At 33.2% G+C, this 20462-nt stretch overlaps 1 protein-coding gene and 1 long non-coding RNA gene across 13 annotated transcripts; one reads left to right on the plus strand and one right to left on the minus strand.

The window, feature by feature from the left end:
- Positions 1 to 332: 332 nt before the first annotated feature.
- On the minus strand, positions 333 to 841 carry LOC148782111 (uncharacterized). The gene is made up of 2 exons (XR_016056319.1): positions 716 to 841; positions 333 to 640 (listed from the first exon to the last, which is right to left on the minus strand). It is a non-coding gene; the product is annotated as an uncharacterized LOC148782111 (long non-coding RNA).
- A 3559-nt stretch (positions 842 to 4400) lies between these two features.
- Positions 4401 to 19427, plus strand: LOC18424971 (subtilisin-like protease SBT3.9). 12 transcript variants are annotated; one of them, XR_016056324.1, is made up of 10 exons: positions 4401 to 4508; positions 4858 to 5164; positions 5308 to 5405; positions 6151 to 6306; positions 10811 to 11475; positions 11558 to 11655; positions 13656 to 13883; positions 16943 to 17067; positions 17745 to 17934; positions 18752 to 19427. XR_016056324.1 is itself a non-coding variant. In XM_088867948.1 (10 exons), exons 3-10 carry the CDS (start codon positions 5330 to 5332, stop codon positions 19321 to 19323), a joined length of 2106 nt encoding a protein of 701 aa, XP_088724074.1. In that variant the 5' UTR covers positions 4401 to 4508; positions 4858 to 5164; positions 5308 to 5329; the 3' UTR covers positions 19324 to 19427. The 12 variants fall into 12 exon arrangements, 6 of the variants coding, with proteins under 6 accessions (XP_088724074.1, XP_088724075.1, XP_088724072.1 ...); XR_016056325.1 differs by having other exon boundaries at positions 16953 to 17067; positions 17749 to 17934; XR_016056320.1 differs by having other exon boundaries at positions 5061 to 5164.
- Positions 19428 to 20462: the final 1035 nt, after the last annotated feature.

Here is a 20462-nt window from a genome sequence, read left to right on the forward strand (position 1 = left end):
TTTTTATGGATGTGCTCGATCTACTCTAATTTTAGAGCTTTAAATTTTATAATTAGCTACTAAAGTAGATTTTCAAGCAGGTTTCCGGAAATGAAATTGCATCTAACAATAGAATTTAGGATGTGCCTTATTTTGATTGTTTAAGGTTGATATCTTATGTGAACCACACACTTAAATAATCTCACGTGCCGCTATTGAAGCATAAGGCTCAATAATACAACAGTTTAACATATTGACAATGTGTTATTTTCTTTCATACATGGAGAGTGAAAGATCTACTACAAAAAAAAGTTTAAAAAAAAAAAAAGTAACAAAAATGAGGCACATAAATATGGTGGATTAGTATGCGAATGCCATATAAATCATGTCTTATTGATAACAATAAACTGAATTTAGCATGTCTATAAACAAAATCAAACCAAAGTCAACACATATTAACACACTGTTAATTCATATGGATTACAGGTACATGTGAATTTATTTTCTACTTAGCCACATTGTAGTTTAGAAGATCAAAAGTTTAAAACAAACGAAAATAGACAAGGAAGCCAATATCTCTTGATTCTCTGTACATGCTTTGAATCATTCCTTCGGGCCACTCTTCACCCGTTGTTGGTGCATTTCTGAGGGGTTCTTGGAGCTGCAACATTCAAAGTTTCGACATTAATGGATGGATCATTTTTAATTGACTAAGAGAGAGCAAGAGAGAGAGTACCTAGTCCCATGGCTTCGGAGCTTTTTCATTAGTCTCAAGCGTTTGCATGATTCCACAAACATTCTGTAGATTAGAGAGCGAGAAAATGATTAGACTCTCCATGCTTTGAATTTTCAGAACTTGTCGATCTAACTTGGAATCTCTTGAGACAGATCGGGATTAGGTAATTAGTTCTTACTGGTTGAACCCCACGATCACCTCTACTTTCTGTTCTTTAGATTATGTTTTCAATTTTTAATAAATACGGACTCATCCATCTCGAAAATTGTCTGAGCCACATGAATCAAATCGGAACCGAACCTCAAAAAAGCTAGGGCGGATTCCCATTTTTTATTTAAAGAAAAGGATCCCAAAACGATTAATTGGGGCATTATGGTTCAATAGCAAAAAAAAAAAAAACAATAGCTTTTCTCATACGGACATTATAGAAGTGTTAACTTCAAAAGAATACTATCACAACGGTAATTTAGTAATTTGATTCAAGGGTAAGGGTATTATTGTAAAACGAGGTTTAGGCATTATGGTTCAAAACAAAAAAAAAATCTATAGGTTTTCTCATACGGACATTATAAAATTGTTAATTTCAAAAGGATAATTGGTCCTATCACAACGGTAATTTGGTAATTTGATTCAAGGGTATTATTGTAAAACGAGGTTTACAAACATAGTTTCGTGACCCGTATAGGGATGGCAACCGGGCGAATCGGGTCCAGACTTGAAAAATGATATGGCCCCAACCCGAAACCCAATCGAATCCGATCCAAAAATTAAAATATTTATATATTTAACTATATTTAAATATTCCATCTAATAGGATCGGAAAAATATTTCCAAACCCAAACCGGACTTGCTGGATTCAATTTTTGGACCCATACCCAGACTCGGATCAGGTCTACCCCTCGGGTCCTGGTTTGGTCCGGCTCCATTGCCACCCCAAGACCCATTCGCCCCTCTAGAGAACAACTATGGATCAACAAATAAAAATTTTAAAAATCAAGGAATAGAAATTTGAAAAAATTATTAAAACCTTGATGAAAAATATAGAAGATGTCTACCGACATTATTAACAACATTATTGGGGAGAGAGGCAGGGTGTCGAATTAACAGCGGTAATTTGGCCGTTCAAGAAAAATATCAAGTGCGTTATTGTCATTTTGTCTTTTCAGAAACATATCAACGGCGTTATTGTCATAGATGAAATATGCGTGCAACATATCAAAGGTGGGATGAAATGGGTTCACAAGGTTAATTTCGCCATATTAGAATCATATGAAGGCTATTATCGTAATGGGTGTGGTTTCTGTAAGGTTAGAAACTTTAAACAATCAATTAAGGCGCAGCTCCAAATTTTATAATTTTGGTGTTAAAATATTTTAGAATTATCTCAAACTCTACTTTTATATCTAATTATAAAATTTTAAACTTCAAAAATAGTTAAAATCAAGTAGATCTATATATATTGAAAATAGACGGTCTAGATAATTTGTTGTAAGATGCACTATTTATGAGACTCAAAATCTTTCTTTTTGCCATTTACATACATCTCAATGCCGAAATGATCAATTAGACAGTTTTTCAACATTAAAACAACTTTTTTTGATAGATTTTTAGGTTCATCTTTAATTCTACACCTTAAGGTTGCAACCTAATATAAACTTATTCCCATCGTAAGTGTGTAGTTTCTATAAGGTTGCAACTTTAAACGATCCAATTAAGGCACACCTGCAAATTTTATCGTAACATGTAATTTTGGTGTAAAAAATTCTTATAATTATCTCAAAATCTACTTTCATATTTAATTATAAAATTTTAAACTCCAAAAATAGTTAAAATCAAATAGAACTACAAACATCTATATATCTTGAAAATTGACAGTCTAGATAATTTGTTGCAAGATGCACTATTTGTTGGGCTCACCCAATTGAGCCTTCTCATACGACTATTGCCGATGCGTGCAGCGGAACCCATATTTATGCACAAAATACCAAAATGATGTACGTGTGTATGAGAAAACATGCAATAACGCAAATAAAATAAATAACTTATTGATATGAGATTTTACGTGGTTCATATTTTCAAGCTACGTCCATTGAAGAAAGATTTTAAATCTACTAATAAAAATAATAGTTACAATGTTCTTCCAAGATGTAAACTTTCTTAGGTTGTCTAACAGTTTTTTGAGACTTTATCTCTCAAGGTTTTCCCTTTTCTCTAAGGTTTTCTCTCTGTCTACGTTTATATCGCTCATAGGATTTTCTCTCTTTAAGAGACTATAATAAACCCAAAAAAAACACTCTCTCTCCTCTCTCTCTCTCTACAAAGATGTGGCTTAAGAAGAGGGTCACTTGCCCTCCCATCAAAACTAAGTTTAAGAGAGCCTTCAAGGGGAGGTTTCCAAAGATAGTGAGGGCGACAGATTGGTGTAAAAGAGAAGACTAGATTCTTAAGATTAACAAAAATATCGACCCTAGAAACTCCTCGCCACTCACTGGTTGAAGAAAACCAATCCCTAAACGTTTTAAGGATGCCATTTTTAACATTTTCAATATTAAGGTAGAACCCATCAAATTCAACCAAATTTGCGAGATGATAGTACTGGGTTGTGATTATATAATACCCCATTTAATCAAATATTATCACAGGTGCCGCTCACTCGTGGCAAGGACGCCAAGCAATTTCTAGAAGAAATAATAGCATGAAGTTGTAGCCCTTCAGTGAGGGGGGAGGGGGGGAAGATGGTGTGCATGTGATGGCCCTTCAGAGATGGGGGGGAAGATGGTGTGCATGTAATGGGCCTCGCAATATCTAGAACAGGTAATTCCCCCATTGGAATGATTAAAGCGTAACCGTGGATAAGAGAAGCATGCAATTCAAAAAGATGAGGAGGTTCATTATTTGGAGTATTCATCTGTGTCTCTCTCTAGTTGATGGAATTGGTGAAAAATGGGCTAATTATAAGAGAGAGAATGCTTTTGAAGTCCACTACGAGGAATCTTTTTTTGACTCGATCATGTGAAATCGAGGGCGGTAGGACCCCCAATCTGGTTGGCTTTTGTGATGGTTTTTTATGGTGCTTGTCAGATCATGTTGTGTGTGAAATCGAGGGCGGTAGGACCCCCAATCTGGTTGGTTTTTGTGGTGGTTTTTTATGGTGCTTGCCAGACGATGTTGTGTAAAATGCTCTGGAGAAAGAGACCACTGAAAATGGTGCTCTTTAGATATAGACCACAAAATATAGTGCTTCCAAGAAAAAGCGCTGGTCCCTTGTTGTATGATCTAAATACCTTTATACGTTTTTGCTGGTTTTTTTTTGTGCTTGTTTATTTTGGGGTGAATTAGTGAGGAGAAGGCCCCTTCCTTAGTGGAAATTTAGCCTAAGACGTAGCCTTACAAATCATAAGCACTAACCAATTAAGCCGAGGCTGTTTTCCCTTAGAATATATTCTCATTACTCACGTTTTAGAATGTAGAGCTTTGAACTTCCTATGCATGAGGAAAGATTTGTGGAAATCACTTGTTTCCTGTTTTTTGGGGTGAATGTTCCGTATAACTGTGACTGGCACTGGGCTGGTTACCCCACCAAACACAAAAAAAATATATTATTGATTTTTTATTAGTGATCTTTTATAACCCTATTACCATATTTGTGGCCTATAAATAGTTGCATCAACCTCTCTTGTACAATAAGCAAATGAACACGCACACGCACACCAAGATGGGATTCTTTCAACTTCTATTGCTCTCTCTTCTTGTACCACAGATTCCTAAGCTGTGTGTGGGAGAAGCAAGCAATGTGAGCATATCCTTACAATGACTCTTGGTTTAATAACTTTTTCCTTTCCATGTTCTCTTATTCCCATTCATGACTAGCGATTTCATATTTATTTATTTATGGACTATAATTTCATTTGCCGATGAAGGATTATACATGAGGATCATAGTCATTTCTATTTTTCAGTTTAGGTAGTTTGGCTGGGTTTGAAGAGCCCACAACCTCATGCTTGCAATTTGCATGCCTTCATCTCAAACCCCCAAAGTTGCAGACTTGAAACTTTTGATTTCGCAGAAATAATGCTCTTATCTTTGAGAGAAATGTGGTTTTTTGAAAAAAATAAAAATTATGTCCAATTCTGATCGATCAGGATCATATGAAGTATGAAGCTTTTTCTTTGGAGAACCGCAAGATACACAATGGGCAGTCCACTTTCCATTCATAACCAGAGATATGAATAAACCACTATTCAGCTTAGACAGCACAAAGAAATGGCTTGGTTCAAGAACCCCTTTACCTTCTTTCCATAATGGTGAGCATTAAGTTTAGCTAAACATATCTAAGTAATTATAGAGGGTGTTTCAGGTGCGCATTGTCTATTTGGGAGCGAAGCACCATGAAGATCCCGACGTTGTCCGGGACTTGCACCATGACATACTCACGAAACTGCACGGGAGGTGTGACATCAGTTTGCTGACTTTTCCTTTGCCCAGATTTTTTTTTCTCTTCTTTTTCCGTTTTGTGGTTCAGCTGCCGGGATTGAATTTAGAATGAACCCAGAATTTAACATAGAAGCAGCTATGGTTTAATATTTTTGTAGTGCTGAAGCAGCTCGGGAGTCAATGGTGTATAGCTACAGATATGGCTTTTCAGGCTTTGCTGCAAAGCTAACAGAAAATCAAGCAAAGATCCTTTCAGGTAAATAAGTGATGAGATAATTTTATTAGAGGAAAATAAAACTTATCACAATAAAAATTTTAAGAATTAAGGATATCAAAGCCCATTTCAGCAATTCGAATGGCTCATAATAGCTGTGGTGCCATCACATAGGCAAGGTTATCGGATCGCTTACCATGAGACCGTGTCATTTATTACAAGGAGGTCATAATTATTCTTAATCATTACATGTCAAAATCTTGGCGTGTCATAAAATTTAAGAATTATTCTTTGGAACTTCATGTCGAGTCAATGTCATTCTTGTGACCACCTGACTTGAAATTTGACAGGCAATAGTAGTTGTGATCTCCCAGTATAAAAAAAATAAATAGTCTATTTTGTAGACTTTTCCATCCCGAATAACATCTAGAGCACATACAAGCAAAGATCCTTTTTTTTTTCACTTTCCTAAACGGACATTCGGATTTTTTTAGTTGAACACTTTGATGTGACCATTTAAAATTAGAGTTTCTTTGTTCCACTTTAGATTCAATATTAGGACGTCTTTTTTTTTAAGGTGAATGTCTTTGAAGTTGGTTGATGGAATGTAGAGGTTATAGTTCCAAAATTTGTGGTCTTAAAAATACTCGAGGCAAGAAGTTTACCCAAGGGAGTAAATGGAGGAAATGCTCCCCAGGGAGCATAAGTTATTTTGACTTAAAAACTTTTTTTCTTTGGTTTTTTAAATAATGACATGGTACATGCATTGTAAATGTGAGTGATGCAGGCTTTGAGGGTGTGGTACGTGTGCTACCAAACCGCATGTACAAGCTACATACAACTAGAAGCTGGGACTTCCTTGGCCTCAACCCTAAGTTACCCTCAACCCTTCTACGCAAGGCCAACTCCGGTGACGGGGTTATTGTAGGCGTCATTGACTCAGGCCTGTGTTTCTTCTTCTTCTTTTTTACTCCGAAGTCGATAAGTTGGAATTTAAATCAATGATTCAAAAGTTTTTAATCCATCACAAAATTGGCTGAGTTACAAGATGCGACATTTTCAGGATTTCAAATACTTGTTCTTATATCCATATGTTCTGAACAATTGGAGGATTTTCCTGCGTCACAATAACCCTTTCCTATGTACTTACATGGTTTAAGATTGACGCATACAAATCTTTTCTATTTTTCAATTCCAAAAGTATAACAAATTTTTGTATAAATTTTTCTCATAAGAATAACTAAAAAATAAATTCATTGCCCTACAAAGAAGATAAGGTTTAATGGTGCGTAGTACTCATTAAAAAGCCTAGGTTAATATCTATTTTCAAGCTCAAGCATAAGATTTGGCTGATGAACTTTTCACTTTAAAAACGTGGTATTTTCTGCCCATCCCAAACTTTCCTGATTTTTTTTTATTCCCAAACTACCCCAGTTCCACACTCCCTTGATTAATTTTAATTTTCACATATTTTTTCATTCATACTATCTCGTTTTAATAATATGTCACCCTAAAATTAGAGAAGAAAAGTCTAAGCTCAATAAAAAATATTATCTTTTACATCTTAATTAAAAAATGGATCAAGACTTTTACACGCTGATGCATCGTATGGTTACTAAGAAAGAGCCTAATCCCTCGAATCCTAGGGTAAAACTTGAGATATCCATCAAGAACTATAAAGAGTCACAACTTTGGGGGAAATTTACTGAAAAATTCAGTATAATTTTGACATTCAGAAAAAGTTATGTATATTTTATCTTTTAAGCCGAAGTGCTTCTTTAGTTGTTTATTTTCAAATTACCCCCAGTTTGGACATCCAATATCTGAATTGGGCGTCAAGTGAAAGTGAAAGTGAAAGACCGCTTCGGATATTGCATGTTTAGTCCAGATTTTTCGCATCAGCATGGAAATCAGTCGTTTTTAATATCTGAACATTCTTTTTGCTAAAAAAAAAAAAAAAAAAAAGAAAAAAAAGAAAGAAAATGACAAGTAAGACATAAGTTTGGACATCCAACATCTGAACTGAAGATTGCAACCTTATATAAACTTTTTTTTTTACTAAATATTCAAGTGACTGAATTCCCACATCTATTCATTTCTTTTTTTTTGTTAATGTGGATTGGATCGGACATTGTTGTCCAATCTCATCTCACTGACAAAAAAAATAAAAAGGCGTGGGGAAGTGGGTTCAAATGTCCAACATCTGTATGACTCTTTCAATAAACAAAAAGAATAAAATGGAGAAAAAGACCACAGTTTGGATATCCAATGTCTAAGCTAGGAATAATTTGGGAATAAAGAGAAGAATGAAAAAAATTAAGACTTGATTGTATAATAGAAAATATACAAAAGTGCTAAAAAAATTTAATATAAAAATATAGTGGGATTATTTTGTGAGTTTCCTAAAATTTTGTAAGATTTAAAAATATATTTCCAAAAATTATGTTTACATTTCATTTGGAGGAGAGATAAAGAAGAACAAAACCTACCGACTTTTTGGCCAATTATATTAGGAAATAGGAGTGAGTCTAATATTATTTGCTATAAATATAACATCGATAATATATTTTGGAAAAGTATTTACATATTTAAACATTTTGCACGATAAACTTTTGCAAACTTTTTTTTCTCCATATTTGTTAACACGTTTAAAAAGTATTATATTATGAATTACATATGTTTGGTAACTTGTTTGGTATTTAAGTGCTATTTGAATATTATTTGCTAAAAATATAATATAACATAAAAAATGTTATATAATATATATTGTATTGTAAATATTTATTATATAACTAAAATATATTATATATTATATAATAAAATATATATATTACATAAAGGAAAAAGTTTATATAGAGCCAAGGCTCTAAACAATTGAATTAGAGCCCACCTCAATTATTTCACTAGAAGAGGTTGTCTTGACAGCCAAATATCCACAAATTGATCATCTTGATATTAAGATGCGTGGACATGAGAAAAAAAATGGATTTCAAATTTTGGTAGATCTTATAATGCATTTTTGGATCATCAATTTTAAAGATTTTCAAGTTTCCATAGATCTACTCAATCTACACTATTTTTTAAGCTTTAAATTTTATATTTAAAGATAAAAATATCTTTTGGGATTATCACAAAGATTTCCAGTATTGAAACCACATTTCTCGACACTATTTGAAGGTGCGCTATACTTTGATTGTTTAGAGCCTCATCTCTATACAAACCACACACTTACATAAACATAATATAATAAATAGATATATATTATTTTAGGATATAATATAAATACTATATATATATATATATATATATATATATATATATATATATAGTAATGATCTTATAGGACCCTTCCCCACCCAAATATGTAAGACCTCAAAGGATCACCATTAAATTTGGCACGGATCTTTAGAAAGGTTATCATATGGGTGTAGGACTTGACTTTTTTGGAGATCCGTGCTAAATTTAACAGTGATCCTTTAAGGTCCTACACACATGAGTGGGAGAGGGTCCAATAGGATCATTTCTCATATATATATATATATATATATATATATATATATATATATATATATATATATATATATATATATATATATATATATATATATATATATATATATATATATAATTACGACATAATAAATGTATACTATATATAATACACATATATATTAATAATGCATAAATTCACATATAAAATAATATAATGCATTTTATATTTATTTTATGAACTGCATATTTGTATTGTATAACATATAATATAATATATGATATTTGTAAATTGTATATAATATAATAAATATATATTTTATGGAATATATAATATAATAGAAATATATTTATAATAAGATTATATTACATAATATTATACATTTTTATTTTTGTACATTGTATATAAGATAATAAATATATATTATATCGAATATACAATATAATGGAAACATATTTAATATTACATAATATTATACATTTTTATTATATTATATAATAATATAAAATAATATTATTGTAGTAACATATGTATTCTATTATGTATAATATTGTGATAATATATTATACATTATACTAATGTATATAATCTAATATTATATAGTATTAAATAATATAATATTTATAAAATATATTATTTATATATTATAGCAAGAGGATTTCATGCAGGTGCGAGGAAGAGTCATTTCGTTTCTCTTTTAGGCACACCCCAATAATTTGTCCAATACAACTTACCGCAAAAATTATAAGTCGAATTCCACATATTTATATGGAATTAATATTTCTAGCTACTTGGCTTGAAAGGAGGAATAGCAAATTCCAGTAGAAATGTGAATTTTTATATTAAATTGCATTCAAACATGATTTTTTGGCACATTTTCTTGAAGTGTGAGTCCCGTAAATCTTAATTCAGGAAACAAAACAGGCCCTCAAGTCTAGTGCTAATTTAAATAGACGTCCTAGATTTTATTTTGACGGTGATCATTCATTTGGAGCTCCGAGCTTCTTTTTTTTCCTTTTTTTTTATTTCGTGTAACTTGGATCGAAGAAAATTGCTTCAAAGCCATACGATCCACTGTCAAATCAAATGGATGTCCTATATCTCAGTTTGGTGGTAGCATGAGATTTGGAGCATGTTGAGAGTTCGAGTCAATTTTTTATGGAAAATGGTTTCACAGGGCTGTAGCCCTACTAAAATAAGTAAAGATTCACACATCATAACACATCGAAAATTGCAATTCAGTAATTATAAAAAACTTCACATCAATGATCCTAGTTTGAATATTATAATTGTGAAAATAATAAGATTTCAAGATCTAAAAATAGTGTATACTGTAATAAATTATTTAGACCATTTATTTTGTAATAAAAAAAAGTGTTCATATGTCCATAAGATTTCTTGAGTTTGAGCTCCATTGTCAGTGTTGAAAATTGATTTTAGAACCATCATGGAGATTTCGATTGAAAATTGATTTTAGAACCATCATGGAGATTTCGATTGCCAAAAGTGCGTTCCGGATGAAGATTTGAGGTGAAACTTTATTTGGTTTTTATAAAACCTTAGCCTTATAAAAACCTCATTCATTTTTGTTAAAGATGTTATTTTTAGAGAAGAGGAGACTGCAATGAACCTTTTTGAAGCACCTCAAGAGTGTTTCCTGAGGTTGAGGTTGAAAATTGTGGATAAATAATATTTGGTATTCACAAAAAGGTTTTCACTTTCCATAATCGTATCACATCATCAAGACCCTTCATTTTCAAGTGTTCATCGATCCTAGAGATCTGTACTATTTTTTAATTCTATAATTAGGAATTTTAAATTAATTTTAGAGCCATCATAAGTATTATTTTGTAGAAAAGGTTTTGAGGTAAGGCTTTACATTTTCTCATAAGGTCTAGGCCATATAGAAATTGCATCCCCTAACTGAAGCACTCACTGTTGTGTAGTTGTGTTCCAGGAGTCTGGCCTGAGTCAGAGAGCTTCAATGACAAGGGCATGGGTCCAATCCCACGCCGATGGAAGGGAATCTGCCAACCAGGCAAGCAATTCAATTCATCAAATTGTAATCGCAAGCTCATTGGTGCCCGTTGGTTCGTTAAAGGGCTAGAAGCCCAGCTAGGAGCACCCCTGTCCAATGTTCCTGGCGAGATATTGTCTGCTCGTGATTCTGTAGACCACGGCACGCACACTGCCTCCACTGCAGTGGGCTCTCCAGTAACATCGGCTACGTTTCGTGGGCTGGCGGTTGGGACGGCCCGGGGTGGTGCACCGCTTGCTCGGCTTGCTGTGTACAAGACTGCCTGGTTGGGTGGGTCTGTTAGTGCTGCTGACATGCTGAAGGCCTTTGACTATGCAATCCATGATGGGGTTGATGTCCTATCTCTTTCCCTCGGTGTCAGCCTACCACTTTACTCTTATGTGGATGAAGGTCCCGATGGCATAATGATTGGTGCATTCCATGCCATGGCTCGGGGAATCACGGTTGTATGTTCAGGGGGAAATAGTGGCCCTGAACCTCAAACAGTAGAGGACGCTGCACCTTGGATCTTAACAGTCGCTGCTAGCACCATTGATCGTACATTCCCCACTGCCATCACTTTGGGGAACAATCATACATTCTTGGTATTCAAATTTTTGGAGAATCTGAATTTACTCTTCGAATATAAATTTTTTTAAAGGAGCATTTTGATCGTTTTTAATGCAGGGTCAGGCCATGAATACTGAGAAAAAATCGGAAGCATTTGTTGGGTTGGTCGACTCGAAGAGCCTTTCTACAAATGATAGCGTTGAAGATGAGGCCAGGTAAAGATGTTGCTTAAAACCTCATAAGAAAAGGGCAGATTAAGTGCTGAAAACCTTGTGAAGGCATGCCAATTCATTTCTACCTATTACTTCATTATTTGAAGTTTCAAAAATAGGGTAAATCTGTAAACCCCTGAAACGAAGTCTAAATAAATCTTCACAAGATTGATCATTTTCAAGCCCAAATTATTATTATTATTATTTTATATTTTTATTTTCAGATCCATAATAATCAAGATGGAGATGTTCTATTTGAAAGTTTTTTTATATTGAAACTATGTTTTCTTAAGAAATTTAAGGTCCAGCAATAAAAATCCATGGTTCAATTCAGTGCTTTTACTATTCTTCCTTGAAAGAGGAAGGCACCCTTTCAAATTGGGTGGAATGATGTCAAATTAGAGCCAACAAAGGCCCCCATCTATCTCACATAGGGCCAAATTGTCACAAAAATATTCAAACACATGACATGACTCTAGGGGCCAGGGCAATGGGTTTTAAAAATCAATAGCTCAATTACTTAGAGTTGGACTCTTGGTTTTAATTACCTAGACACTAAATGCTGATTTTACCATTCAAAACATGGGCTAATTGCGACCTCAATCTAACTGTCCATGTTAAGATGTGTTGAGCCCAACTTACTAAAACATAGGAATGGTCCATTTGTCCTGCTCATTCGAAATGGACAAATGGACAAATGGACCATTCGAAAAAAAAATGACTTTCGAAGCCAACTGCTTTGTTTATTTAATATTTTTAAGGCATTGTAAGAATGTATTGGATACATTTATTGTTTTTTAGTATTTTGAGTACAAGTTTACCCTTTGGAATCATTGTGATTTAACAAAAATTGTCCCTTCTAGAAACCATTTTTGCATTATTTTTCTTTTCTTTTTTTTTCTTCGTGTTTTTTTTTTTTGGAAATGGTTTGGAGTTTTGAAAGATGATCAATAATGTGTGAAGATATTTTTTTTGTAGGATCTAGTTGGAGTGATATTTTTGTAAAGAAATTGATTTCTACGAGACCATTAATTTTTGGTACAAAAAGGTCACTACTTTTTTTAGCTATTAAATGTGAAATTTACCATATTGAAATATATCACAGCTTTCAAAAAACTTGTTTCGGACTTTGTGCTTAATTAGTAATACATCACCACTTATCTGATGTCACATGCAAAGGTTGACAATAATTGTGACATTCTTTAATCAAAAGTAAATGTTCTCATCTTATATATTTCCTTAATGCAAATTTATGATTCTAAACTCCAATGGCCTCAATGGATCAATGTGTATCAGTTTCAAGAAAATTAGGTATTTATAATAGGGAAAGGTTTTTATATTTCCCACAACATAGAAGATCTATGCTTTCCCTACCATGTAGCCGTCCAATTTTGATTAAGAGAACCACTCACTTTTTTATCTTAGATCTGATGTCTTAAAGTATTTTATTTTTAGTTTTTTTCATACAAATTGTATGAATATGAAATTTGGTATGTTCCATCTTCTTATTGGGGCGCACCTATAAAAAAAAATAAAGAATAAATGTTTTATAAAATAAAATTACCAAAACACCCCTTGATGTTTTCAAGGGTATTTTGTTCATTTTATTTTATTGAAAATATTGTTTTTATATTTTTCGCTAGTACGAGTTTAATAGAAAATTGGACGTCCAAAATTTAGTGTCAAAATAGTTTATAAAAAAAACATTAAAAATAAAATAGTGTAGAGATGTGACATTGTGATTGGGTCAATCTTAGCCCTCCATTCAAAATGGATGGTTGGATAAGGGAAAGTATATAAGTTTTATGCTGTAGAGGAAGCATAGAAAGCTTGCCCTTTATAATATTCACACAAAGTAATTGCTCTTTCTTTCTTCCTTCCTTTTTCTTTTCTTTCTTTTCTTTTCTTTTCCTTTTTTTTTGTTTTTTGTTTTTTTTTTTTTCTTTTTTTTGGTTTTAAACTTTAGAAGGAAGTAGAGCACTTCTAATGCTAAGAATATGCAGAAAATGCTTGAGTGGATATCTAAGGCGTGGGTCGGCTACAGGGAAGGTTGTTCTCTGTTTCACATCTATGAATGATCAAGCGGCCCAAGCAGTTGCTTCAGCAGGGGGAATAGGTGTCATCTTTGTGCAATCATCAGATACGATCTTATCTCCATGCAAACCCATCCCATGCACTGAAGTAGATTACCAAGTTGGCACACAAATACTTTTTTACATTCAAACTTCTAGGTAATTTCACTCCTTAGAAAGAATGTTTTATTATAGAATCATTTACATTTTGATTTCTTTTCTTTTCTTTTTTAATTACGATATGCTTAGTCGTTCCGAAATGTGAATAAAAAACTTATTATGTCTTCATTATTTGCTTCTTTGCGTCTCTACTCTCTCTATATAGGTTGTCTATTTCTTATCATCATAAAGATTTTTAATGTGACTTAATTACACCTCCTCCTTTCTTTAAATGACGTCATGTGTCTGAAAGGCAAATTTTAGATTGACGTTAGCATATACCTATCTTTATCTATATTAAATAGTCCGCTATCCACCAGGTATGTCATTTCCTTTATGTACTCTTCATGTTAAAGAATGCCGTATTTTTATTTTTATTTTTTTTTCATTTTTGGTAGGCAATTCTTAGGGCATGTTTAGATGATAATTAATTTTCTCTGAAATATATAACTGCATCTAGAATTAATACATATAGATGACATTGTTATTTTTTTTAGTTGTTTGGTATGTATCTTGTATTATGGGTAATATTATTTCAATATTTAACTTTTTAGTGATTTATTATAAGTTTATCTCAAATAACTTTATGATGGCAACTTATAACTTATTATCAAGATTAACTTCATTGAAACAATGAATTATCAGTGATTAGGATTACATCCTAACTGGCCCTTACAATTATCATGTATTGATTAACTTAGCTAGCCAATTCACCTCTAATAATTTCAACCACCGCAGCCCAGGAAGCTTTTTTCTAATGTTTTTAGGGTATCTTATCTTTACTATCATATTTTACAAGGTATCTTACCCTCTATCTTAGAATTTTGTCCTTCTTGAAGATCATTATCTCGTTAAAAACAAAAATGCAATACCTATATGCTTCATGCTTTATGAACCATCAATTCTCAAGGATTATACTTGAGATATAGAGTTCATTTGTTTTTAGGCAAGCCAATAATTGACTTCAACAAAGATTTTGTTCATCTCAACAGTCTATTCATATAACAGACATTCAAAGAAAAATATAATGTATTGATTATATTGTTCATGTAGTCATGATAATCCTAATTGAAAATCATTTCATAACATTTTTTTTCTCTTTTATTATATTGTTCACGGCTAGAGAAGTCAATGTTTAAGAAATTTAGAATTGGGCCCCAACTCGGCGAGGGTCCGATTGTGATTCTACTAGTAGTTGGACTAGGTTATAATATATAAGCAAAGAAAATGGAAAAGTTTCATTTGGATCATTTTCTATTGATCGATTTTTGGGATTTTCTATCGAAATTGTCCACCTAGTTTCGATCCAACTCAGTCGATTCCAAGTCAAGGCCTAAGGTTTTTGGATCATTGGTTCACGTAGCTGTAACTGTTGCCGACATTGTTGTATTCTACGGATGTGATTCACCTAAAAGTGTGCTTGAAGGATTTTAATGAAAAAATCACCTTAAATGAAACAAAACTAGAGAACACAACAATGAGAAAATGGGACTCATTCTTGATCATTAAGGATCTTGAGTTTCTTTTATTGGATATTGGATTCAGAGAGGAGTTCTAAGGGACTTTAGCCACATTGTTTGTTTACATATAAGTTCATTTTGTACAAACAAGGAACATCCTTGTATTAATGAATTTAGTGAAAAAACAAAAAAATTACTCTTACATAAGCCAAATCGTTCTCCTGTGATGAGACAGTTTAATAATGTATTCATAACTTCCTTGTTTTGCATTTAAAGCCCATGGGTTAACCCATTTCATGCCTTTGATAGAGGTTTATACTCATTTGGGCATGATTTGATGAAAACCATGTCTTGGGGTTTACACAATAGGTTGTTTCTATGGACCATCTTGTAATCAAAATAGTATAGGTACTTCTCAATGCTCTACCACTTGGAAATGCTCATGGGAGATTTTTAGTGCCGCATAAGACACTTAAACATGTTGCTCTTATAGTGGCTCACTCTATTAGCAAGGATTCACAACTCCATTAGACATCATTATAGTATACTTTTTTAACCTTTTGAAGTAAGGTGAGCAGATATGGAAATTTATGGCCTCACTGAGAGTATGACTCTTAATAGAGTAAAATAACGGACAAAGATTTATGTTGCCAACCCCAAATGAATTGGGAAAGTACTTCTATGATGATAATGACAAAAATAAACATACCTATAAAGATAGTCTTGTTGCAAGATAACAATTATGACACCAACAACATTCTCCATTGCAGTTGTACGTGGTACGACAACCTGTTTAAATGGTAAATGATTATACCAATCATGGCATAATTGTCCCCAGATGTCTCATGGACATAAGATTTTGTTCCAATAGTGATGACTTTACCACTCATTGTATGACTTTACCAGTCATTGTAGGGCACAAATAACTTGGTTCCTTTAATAAGAAAAGGGCTTTGAATTGCACATTCTCATAAGAAATGGGCTCTCAATCTATGTTAAACATTTCATCAATGTAATCATATGGCCTTACATTAGATTACAATTTATCAATGTAGCCATGTCTTGCCTAATGATATACAACAATGTGCTAAGAGTCACATTGCTAACCCATTTTTCTTTTTCTTTTTTTCTTTTTTTTTTTCTTTTTTTCTCCTTTTTTTTTTATATACCAATAATGAGTTACATATTACAATTTAACGAACTGTTATATGATTCTCAAAATATAAGATGTTTTAGCATAATACATAAAGAGCATTCAACTTAGTAGATGATTACCTTACTCATACTAGAACTGTGGAATTAAGTTAATCCTCCGCAAAAAAAGGGCATTGTGAATACTTAACTCTTTATTGCTAGAGTTAGAGAAACTAAGGAGATTTTAAAGCCATCCTCGGACAAGTACATGCATATGTCATTTATGAATTTTTTTATACCTTCTCTGAAATGAAAATGGAATTACAAACTTGAGTACAAAGTTCCTAATCGGAGTTTTGGTTACCAACCAATCAAATTCTTGAAAATTATGCTACTTGTGTAATTGCATTTGAAAGCAATTATTAATTCCTAGTTCAAGTTCTGAAACTCAAACTAAGATATCAGTGGCATGCAGTTCTCCTGTGGTGAAGATAAGTCATTCAAAGACGTTAGTGGGGAGCATAAAATCACCCAAAGTGGCCACCTTTTCCTCGCGAGGACCCAATTCCTTATCTCCAGCCATTTTAAAGGTACATGGTTGCTCAATTTTTTCTTTTTAGGGTGATTGAACAAATTACCAAATTCATGTCACAATATCAGCAATTAATCTTGTGCTTTCGACAAATTTGATAGAAGAACTGGATGAGTTTAGGCACAAATTTGGCAAAGGATTGCCTTTCAGCTAAAATTTTGTCCATGGCAAAACTGCTCATACAAAAACTATGATCACAAAATCCAGTCTTGGTTTCAAGATCATGGACTCCAAGCCATGCTACTACTCCTGTACAAGTAATTAACTTTAAATAGATGGTGGTTAATTGCATTTCTATAAGAAACACTTATAATGTGTACATAAAATATAAATCTAATAGGCTATGCAACCAAGATTTTGGCAAAGTATCGCGCCATTTTGTGTAAGGGATGAATTTTGTACATGTATTGTGATGTACCTTTGAATTCTAATCAATGACAACAAACTGTTAAGTGTTCAAAAAAAATAAAGGGAATGACTATGAAACCACTTAACAAGTTGTCATTCCAATCCTAGTTAAATTTGTAAACAATGATGAAGATGCAATTGTATTTTGAATGAAACCGGAAAGTATGCATAGTGAATCATATGAAATCAATGGCATACAATATCATAGAATGAGCTCCTTTAACTTTGACATAGTATGATATCTATTTGTTTTGCTTCATGGAGTAGCCAGATATAGCTGCCCCTGGTGTCAACATTTTGGCTGCGGTGCCATCGCCTGACTCAACAAGCGACAAGTTTATGTTCATGTCGGGAACCTCTATGGCATGCCCCCATGTAGCCGGCATAGTCGCTTTGCTCATGTCTATCCATCCCGATTGGTCTCCTGCTGCAATAAAATCTGCTCTTGTCACCACTGGTGAGTCTCTCTCTCTCTCTCGTGGAATGCTAATTATGGGATTTGAACCCGGGATGTAGTGCTACAATTGTCAACAACCCAACCATTGATTCCCATGCCAATTGCCATCTTTTTCTCCCTTCGACAAATAACATGCTAGGCCATTTTCATAGTTGCAAGTTGGAACAAGTTCAAATTATACTGGTTTGGACCAGTGTTTCAAAAAGTAGAAGTAGGCTCTAAGTCATCAGAGTTTGGTTTAGATTTTCTGACGATGGATCGAGTATTCCCTAATTGAATCAAGCTCTATTTCACGATGAAATTAGAAAAAAAGATAAAAAAAAAAAAAAAAAAAAAAGCTAAAAATAACGAGACTCGAAGAAATTATAAGGTTCCTGAAACAGGAATTACTTGGCTCTCAACCTTAAGCTGACTCAAGGGAATCCAAGTTGGCTACGAAATTTTTACATCACTAATTTGGACAAACTGATTAGCTCCTTAAATACCCAAAGTTTACATGTTTGGTCAAGCTACTAGTTTAGATTTAGTGGGGTAAAATGACGCACACCTCGTCACCTGATTTTACATTTGTGACTACAAGTTTTTTTTTTTTTCCTTACCAAAAGTTAATGATTTTATAGTATACAATCTCTTTGTAAAATGCCCTTGCTTTATCTAAAAATAGATAACATGCTAATGGTTATTTATAAAAAACAAATTGACGTATCCAGGAAATAGTTGAATGTTTATGTTGGCTTCTTGCAAAAAACGTAGTATCAGATATATGCATATATGATCATGTTTCCCTCATTTGACTGCAAATTTAATCGAATTGAAGCATCAACAATGGACAAAAATGAAGAGCCAATGCTAGCAGAAGGATATCCCCGCAAGGTGGCCGATCCCTTCGACTATGGTGGTGGCCATGTAAACCCTAACCAAGCTGCAGATCCCGGTCTCATTTACGACATGGATATTTCTGACTATATCCTCTTCTTCTGTGCCATGGGCTACAACAATTCTGCCATCTCACTCGTCACCTCGAAAACAATCTCTTGCCCTAAGGACCCCCCATCAATACCAAATATGAACCTACCCTCTATTGTAATTCCTGAACTTAAAACTTCAGTGACCATTGCAAGAAAGGTTACCAATGTGGGTAAGGTCCACTCAGTCTACAAAGCTATGGTTGAGTCTCCTACTGGTGTGAAAGTGGTAGTGGAACCTAAAGTGTTATACTTCAATGAAGCAACCATAGTGCTTCCTTTCAAGGTGACCTTCACAGTGGTACACCAGATGCAAGGGGACTATACCTTCGGGAGCTTGATTTGGAGTGATGGTGAGCACTTTGTTCGTAGCCCGATTGCTGTACGCAGGGTGATTTATGACTCCTATGCAGATATATATTGAACCTGCATTCTAAACTATGTGTTACCTTAAATAAGATGTACCTCAAAGATCTATTGAAAAAAGTTGTATGAATATATGAATAAAAAGGCTTTTGGTCTTTAAAATATTGTGTTTCGTAACACATTATTTGGACTCTTTCTTTTCAAGATTTTTAAGTGTTCATAGGTCTACCATCTACTCTATTTTTGGAGCTTCGAATTTTGTAATTGGCTTTAGGAGTAGATTTTCAAGCCATTATAAGGGTTTTCGGAAATGAAATTGCATTTAACAATAGAATTTGAGAATGCTTATTTTGATTGTTTAAGGTGGATACCGCATGTAATCCACACACTTAACTAACCCCCTCTGTTGGAGGACCATCCTTATGGGGAAGCATAAGACTAAGTAATACTGCAGTTTAACATATTGACAATGTCTGTTAGTTTTTTTCGTATATGGGGAGAGAAAAATCTATTAGAAATAATAAAAATAATAATAATAATAATAATAATAATAATAATAATAATAATAAAATAAATAAATAAATAAAGAGAAATAAAAAGAAGGAAAATAATAAAAGCACACAACCATGGTGGATTAATAAATGAAAGCCATATAAACCTTGTCTTATTGATCACAAGAAATTGAATTAAGTGGATAAGAGAGAGAGAATACCTAGTCCAATGGCTTCGGAGCTTTTCATTAGTCTCAAGAGTTTGCATTATTCCAGAAACATTACGTACATTAGAGACAATGAGAGAATGATTAGAAGCTCCATGGTCCGAATTTTGAGAACTTGTCGATCTGACTCAAAATCGTTTGAGTCGGATCGGGATTATGCACACTTTGATTTTCTGATCTTTAGCTTATATTTTTAATTTTAATAAATATAGACTGATCCCTCTCGAAAATCACCTGAGCCACATGAGTCAAATTGTAACTGAATCTTTATAAAGCTCAGGTCGATTCCCATTATCTATTCAAATAAAAGAGACCTCAAAACGAATATTTGGGATATTATGGTCCAATAGCAAAAGAAAACTGCAAGTTTTTTTAAACAGACATTACGATTCAATAGTATTGGTTAGAATGGAAATCGAGACCGCTAGCTAAATCACAGGTAGTGCTACACCTTGACCTTATAAAGGTGCCATTTTCAA

Source organism: Amborella trichopoda, chromosome 5, assembly GCF_054954075.1.
Source record: "Amborella trichopoda isolate Santa Cruz 75 chromosome 5, AtrichopodaSantaCruz75HAP2 v2.0, whole genome shotgun sequence".
NCBI classification, from domain to species: Eukaryota; Viridiplantae; Streptophyta; class Magnoliopsida; order Amborellales; family Amborellaceae; genus Amborella; species Amborella trichopoda.

Excerpts from the sequence above, each read along its gene's own strand:
- LOC18424971 (XM_088867946.1), top strand. The coding sequence starts at position 4,407 with ATGAACACGCACACGCACACCAAGATGGGATTCTTTCAACTTCTATTG. Across the intron at positions 11,656-13,655 it reads AGCGTTGAAGATGAGGCCAG|AAAATGCTTGAGTGGATATC; the intron begins GTAAAGATGTTG and ends AAGAATATGCAG. Across the intron at positions 17,935-18,751 it reads ATCTGCTCTTGTCACCACTG|CATCAACAATGGACAAAAAT; the intron begins GTGAGTCTCTCT and ends ATCGAATTGAAG.